Source organism: Carassius carassius, chromosome 7, assembly GCF_963082965.1.
Source record: "Carassius carassius chromosome 7, fCarCar2.1, whole genome shotgun sequence".
Lineage (NCBI taxonomy): Eukaryota > Metazoa > Chordata > Actinopteri > Cypriniformes > Cyprinidae > Carassius > Carassius carassius.
In genome coordinates, this window is record NC_081761.1 from 17,223,628 (window position 1) to 17,230,885 (window position 7,258).

At 35.1% G+C, this 7,258-nt stretch overlaps 1 protein-coding gene across 1 annotated transcript in view; it reads right to left on the bottom strand.

Moving 5' to 3' along the window:
- Positions 1-568: 568 nt before the first annotated feature.
- sh3gl2a (SH3 domain containing GRB2 like 2a, endophilin A1) overlaps positions 569-7,258 on the bottom strand; it is a 26,375-nt gene continuing 19,685 nt past the window's right edge. The window contains exons 5-9 of the mRNA XM_059554070.1: positions 7,082-7,215; positions 4,995-5,153; positions 4,018-4,121; positions 2,387-2,505; positions 569-2,291 (exon numbers count right to left, since the gene is read on the bottom strand). Coding sequence (XP_059410053.1) covers positions 2,095-2,291; positions 2,387-2,505; positions 4,018-4,121; positions 4,995-5,153; positions 7,082-7,215 — 713 coding nt within the window. The 3' untranslated portion in view covers positions 569-2,094. The remainder of the gene's footprint in view (positions 2,292-2,386; positions 2,506-4,017; positions 4,122-4,994; positions 5,154-7,081; positions 7,216-7,258) is intronic.

A 7,258-nucleotide genomic window follows, 5' to 3' on the forward strand; every position in this document is an offset into this window, starting at 1 on the left:
GGTTGGCTTGTGTTCATGGAGGGGTGGGGTAAAGTATAGGGTGGATATGATATGCCTCGCTGACTGTAAGTACAGTTGTAGGATGAAGTGACACATCCCTGGCGTGCCAGTGTCTGGGCGGGCCATGCGGGGGTGGAGAGTATCGGTGGCTGAGAAGCAGTTAAAAGCGTTTGGTCAATGCTATTAATATCTTCAAATCCTAGTGAATGGGTGCCAAAATTGCAAAACCCCAAAGATAACAACATGGACATCACCACAGTTTGTTATTTATATTCTTTAAATCTAGTATCATGATACTATAGTACCTGAAATTATATGAAGATATATTTCCAAAACAACTTATTGTAATGTTTTTAGTAGTAGAAATGGACAAATTCTTCCTTCTGTAAATAATTACCAGTAAGAAACTATTGGTTTATTTTGATAACACGGACTGCTCCTGCTCCACTTTCCATGTGATATTTAATAAAAAATAGACATATCTGATGTAGATGGTGTCAAATGATAACCTGAAATATGCCATTTTTTCCTCTGACTTCTAATTGGAACAGAAAGAAAAACCAATACAAATATTCAAGAAAGTTTAATGCACCAATGGGCAATTACACACCAGTGAAATAGGTCAAATTCTGAGTTAAACAAGGAAAAATATCCAGTCTGTGTTGTGGCAGCATCACCTACTGGTTTGTCAAACAAAATACACAACACTCCACATAGCACCATTCAACTGTTGTTGTTGTTTTTTTTTATTGTAGTTGCACTATTTTTCATTCCCAGTACAAGCCTAACAATTCAGATGAGTCACTGAAAATTCATGCTGGAGTTGATATGCAGCACTTTAATAAATATCCAGTGTCTATTTTATATCTAGTGGTAAATGCTTTAACACTGATCCAAAAGTAACACATGGTCCTATAGTTACGTGACTATACACAAATAGGAAATAAAACACAAAAATGACTGTACAGACCTCACTGAGGATAAACAACAATTTAAAAAATATTGTAATGTCCTGCCAATACAAGATAAGGTCATTTTATTTTTTAAATATAAAGGGATCTTAGATTTGACAATAATAAATGCATCAACTAAACGCACTTAAATTTTCTTTTTCTGTCTGTGGAAATATTAGGCCAAATTATACATCATTTAGTCAGAAATTAATCCTTGCCTTAAATCTGACACCAGGTGACGCGTGTAATTTTTGTGAGGTTAAAATACTTCCAGTTTAATGATGAGGTGAAACAACCGTGTATTAATCAGATCCTTAAAGAGTTTAAAAGGCATATAGTAACACACACACACAAAAGGGTTACCTTTTAGTGACCAGTTTACCATCTATGGAATGTGATATGAAAGCTTGAAAATGCCCACTGAATTCATGGACCGTACAGAATGTTACATGACAGATAAATGACACACTGTAAAAACAAAGAAATGATTTGCTTAACTTTCCTTGTCTCAATTTTTTTCTTTGTTGCTAAATATTAATCTATTTAAATAGTTAAATCTACCACCACATAAAGGCTAAAATTTATTTTAGGACATTAAAGAAACATTGGAACATTTCACACTATGAACAGGAAATATGTATTTTGTTTTTGCAACTATTGCAATTTCAAAGAAAAAAAAATCCTTCAAATGTTTAATACTTCACATCACCTTAATCATTATTCTTCAAATAACTTTTCATAAATACATTATGCTCAGAACGTAAAAACTAAAATACATTTTCTTATTTTATTGCAGATGTTTTTTTTTTTAAAAGGGTTTGGATAAAGAGACCAATTCAAGGCTTGCTGTTGCAAATGGAAACAGGCAAAAATGAACAATGTCTGAAAATACAGGAGGAATAGCAGCAGGCAATGCAGAGGTCAGATCAACCTCAAGAAAATTAAAGAAATTAATACAACAAAGTGGTGGCATTCAAAGTCAGGAATAATATTTACGAAAGAGCACTCAAATGATTTTGTTGCTTATTTCCTATGAGCAAATACCACAGAGCTGTTTGTGCTGTTTGTTTTGGTTATTTTCTCTTCTTGCAGAAGAAGTGGTTTGATTGGTTGGGTCATGATTAGAGTACATGCATAAGACTTACTGGGGTAAAGCTACCAGGATATCTACATAATTGACAGGGAAGAAGCCAGATTGCCCATTGATCACTCCTTCATACCAGTTGTCATCAATCTTGCTGCTTAACGTGATGATGTCACCTTCCTTGAAGCCTAGCTCACCCTCATTTTCAGGGTCGAAATCATAAAGTGCCCGACAGCAAGGCTGGTCCATTGGAGCTGTAAAAAAAAAAGAAAAAAAAAAAGGATTCTTTACAGAACAGAAAAAAAATGTAATCTTCCATTTCACAGCTTTAATTATATTATTGGCTTACCTGGTGACCTGGAAGGGCCACTGTGCCCACTGTTCCCATTGTGGTTCTCACTGAAATCAATGGAAGTGCGAGGTTTGGGGACATACTCTCTTCTTGGCTTATTAGAAGTCTCTCTTATTCTGCCCCCCCCCCCCCCCCCAAAAAAAAGTGATAAAAAAAAGATCACAAAAATCAACATTTAATAATTTTTTAAATCACAAAATAACATTTAAAAATAATTAATAAAAAGATAATTTTTTTGTGTATTTTCATAGTCAGACTTTCATCAGTTGCCACAACAGGCAACTAACGTGCTTTGCCAAACCATACCTATAGAGAACGGTTGGGGGTCATTCACACAGGATGTTTTCGTGTTCAAATACAGATGGAGGGCAACAGAATGGAACTGAATGGGGTCTCTAGATGTTCTGAACTATTTTTACCTTCACACAGTGTCTGAGAAATGTGATATTCTTGATGTGAGATGTGATGCAATACAGCAAGATGCACTGCAACACCCAGGAGCAGGTGGGATACAAAAAGGCATCCTGTGTGAAGGCCCCCCCACAGGCTACCTCTGACAGATTAGCAAACGCCAAACTCAACTGCTATGAACCGAGGCAATGAACCGAATTAAATGCAATTGAAATAAAACAAACACTTACAAAGTCACTTTTTTTTTCTAATGACTATATTCAGTGCTTCAGCTGCCACAAAAAAAAATTGACATTCTTGAATTGTATTCATTTGAAGGCTTTTCTCAGCAAAGTGATTAGCATTTAATTACAAATATTATCACGTACTGTATCATATAATGTAATTCATTTGATTCAATTTTTCTAATTGATTGCAAAATGTAGTAAAACGCTTCAAAAGTACAGTCAATCAGAAAATACAATTTAACATTATTACTAGGGTTGTGTCTTTTTTCAAATTTTTTTTGCTCTTTAGTATGATTTGTGAGTTAATAGTACCACTGATTGTGCTACTGTACTTAATCTTCAGACCAAGTCTGCAAAACTGCAACCATATTATAAACTGTTTAAGTTAACTGTAAAACAAGCCTTATATATAATTAAAGCCATATATATATATATATATATATATAAATTCAGTTCTCTACATTACACACATCATTTAAGAAATAAGAGCTCTCGTGTTTCATTTGGAAACAGTGCCATTCAAAATGTCACACCAATTTTCCCAATTACAATTAGTGCTCATGTGTAAAAACAGCATTCTTAAATAATTTGTGCACTTAGAAATCATTTCTGTTTACAGTGCAAATACATACTTAAGCATAAATAATGTACAGAGCAATCAAAATTCTGCGCACTGCACTCTGAACATGCAAAAGACGACTGTAGTGTTTTACATTTGTCACTTCTATGTGTAGTTGGCGTGTTTAAGAGCTAATCATTTAGCAGTTTTTTATAGGGCAAAACATCATTTTAAGGACTCATCATAAATCAGATGCAATTGTCAAAAACTGTTTGTACAAGTAATAACATGAAATGGACAGAAAAATGAATTTTCATAAACATACTTTTAACTTTTTAGAACAGATGACAGTAACTGCATAGTTTTTTTTGTGAGAAGGGAGATCTTCTGTTACATTAAACTAGATTTAGGATTTATTCCAGAATACAGACCTGTCCTCTAACTTGCTGGACAGCTGCTGAAGGATTTCTGTGGCCTGTCTGTGGTAGTTCACCTGAGCTTGGACCAGAGCAGAAAGCTGACTCACTTGTTCAATCTGCAGAAACACAGTTAGAACATCAACAAATATTACGCATGAAAGCAAATAATGCTGTACTGATTATACATGAAGGTCAAGACTAACAAACAATGGCTACATTTACATGCACCATTATAATGCAGTAAAGGCAGCACTAAAGTATTGCAAGCTTGTGTAAACACTGTGATAATGATTACGTTCATATTTAGAGTAATCATGGATCACAGTAAATGTGTGTTAATATGTTCAGTATTATGTTTTTAATCTGACTATACGCTCATGCATGCATGGGTTTCGATAACATGCTTGAACAGAAGAAGCCACACTTTATTGGCATCATGTACACTGATGTTCAGAAATGTGCCCGAAGCATGGTCAATTCTAGTGTTTCCGAGCATCAATAAAACACATGATGCCCATGTTGTGTAAAGCTATAAGCATGAACTCAGTTTCCTGAGCTCCCCAGAAGTGTGGCTTATGCAGAATGAGGGAGACCGTGTACCCTAGAACTGGCGAACAGGTCCGTGTACACAGGAATGCTTGAAGGCTGCCTATTTTAAAGCAAAAACATTACACCTCTTAGCAAATAGTCTAAATAGTGGCAAGTATCATGTAAACGGGACTAAAAATGTTTGCCCATGTCATATAAACTAAATTCTTACTTTGATTACTGGTGGTAAACAGACTATTAACCATGTAGACATAGCCATTGTGATCAATGAAATGAAGTGAATCCTGTGACTTACTGTGGGTTATTACTTCAGAATAAAAGGAAAGGTGTAGTGGGAAGACTCGTTGGAAATTGGGACAGATAAAAGTAAAATGAAACTCTACAGAAGCATGAAATGGATTGTGAACAAGGGCAAGCACCGGTCAGGCCACAGAGCTTACATCACTCTCCAGAAGGTTAAACATGCTTTGTTCGGCAACCTCCTTTGAGTCATCAAACTTCTCCAAGGCCTGTTTGATCTCATCTTCTGTGACTTTTCCTTGCCTTTTCTTCTTATAGTCAAAGTCCAACCGTCGGCCTTCCAACTTCTTCAGGTGATGCTGTCATAATAGAAAAAGATGCAATGTTCAGTTACTGACCTCTAGTGATGCATTCATTTATACAGTCTCAATCAACAACTGTGACAAAGTATGATCAAACACTCTATGACAGGGTTCCTCAGTAGGCAGCCCATGAGAGAAAAATGATTTCTAATTTCAAATAATGTTGCATGAAAATCCAAAAGCAGCATCAGAAAGCGAAATTAACTTACATCGTGTCTACACCAGACGCAATGCAACAGAACACAATATAACAATATATATTATAAGTGATGCTGTCTACACTGGATACGGTGTAGCACGGCGAGACAAATTCCAGACAGAAAACTGCTGACTCTGTCTATTTATGACGTGATGACAAAATTTAAATGATTCTCAATGCTTTTGTCGAGTCTAGTGTACATACAATGGTGACAGCAAAAACATGGCAAGTGTGAAGTAAACAAAAGTGGACACTGAAAATAGATGATTCAGTTGTGAAAGGACTGAACAGTTTAGAGTGAGTGAGTGATACCATCTTTGTTAGGGATGTTATTTCGTAGTGAGTTCGCAGTTTTAACGTAAGGTTGCTTTTGGCTAACTTAATTTTAAGATCTGAGGTAAAATATCTATTGTTGCTTTCACTATGTCTAAAGATGCCACAACATATTATTTCAAACTCGCATTAGACACTTTTCACATTAAATAAAGCATATAATCATTACCTGAGGTTATCGTTGTCATATTTTGTATGTTGTATGTCATATTTTGTGTCACTTAGTCACGTCACTGTCTTGAATGGTAAGGGCTAAAACTACATGGAAAATATACTTTTTATCGCATTGTGTCACATCTGGTTGGGCTACAGTTTGATCCCAACCAAGATCCAAGTATAAAAATATTAATGCTGACAGTTCTAATAATTGAATCTGTAATTAGGGAAAGTGGAGAGAAGAGATCCAGTCTGGAGATGAGCAGGAACAGTTGATTTGCATGGCAGACATTGACATCGAGATCTTTTGTTTGTTCATTTGTTTTTTAAATGGTAAATGGACTGCATTTATATAGCGGTTTTTTATTTTTTATTTTAACAAAAGCAACAATAATATAATAATTGTAATAATAATAATAATAATAATAATTATTATTATTATTATACATGTCAGTGGCCCATGGCTTGGTATTGTTGGCAGATTGTTGGCCCTCGAAGAAAACTAATTGAGGAACCCTGCCCTATGACTTCTGCTGAATATTCTCACTATAATGTAATAAATCACAAGAACATTTAAAATCTAAAAAAACTGTACCCTCAACTAAAGCTGATCCAAAATCATTAATTAGCTAAATATCAGTGACTGACATGGGAGAATAATTTTTATTTAAAGGAGGTCATACATACATTTTTATTGTTTATATTCACTTCAGATATTGTTAGTATAGTCATTACAGGCATCTAAATACAGTTATGACAGATTTTTAGGACCATTTGTGTCTCCTTTCTCTGACCTTAGAATTAAATAAGCCATTTTTGCTGATGTGTTTGAAATGAGATTTAGCCCTATTTAATCTCAAGCTGCTTCCAGTATATTTTATAACAACCCCAGCCATCCGTCATCCAACAACCTATTTGTGCCAAGTTCATGAAACAATCCACACTTAAATCTGCCACCTAAACTGTCAAGGTTGAAATTAACTGATCAGTGACACTGTAACAACTTTCCAGAATGCAGTTTAGTGCTATTTCAGAGCTTTTAAGTGTCAGATTAGACTGTATTGTGGAAGGTTAGTGAATAAAACTGATTTTTACACTGAAATACTGCATGCAAAAGGAACACGACTGTGAATTTTCCGTTAACAGGTCATAAGAGGATGAGTACATACAGGATGACTGGTCTAATCTCAAAAGCACTGGTTTTGGGGGTTCATTGCAATAATTTCTTATATCTCACCTGGATTTCTTTTAAGTCTTTATCATGCATATTCTGCAAGGGATCAATAAAGTTTTGCTTGACCTCCATGTCTAGAGCATCTTTAACTTCACCTAGCTCTCGCATGGCTTCTCCAACATCGATCAGAGCCAGACCTGTAAAACACAAGTGTACATTACATCTCTCTCTATAATATAG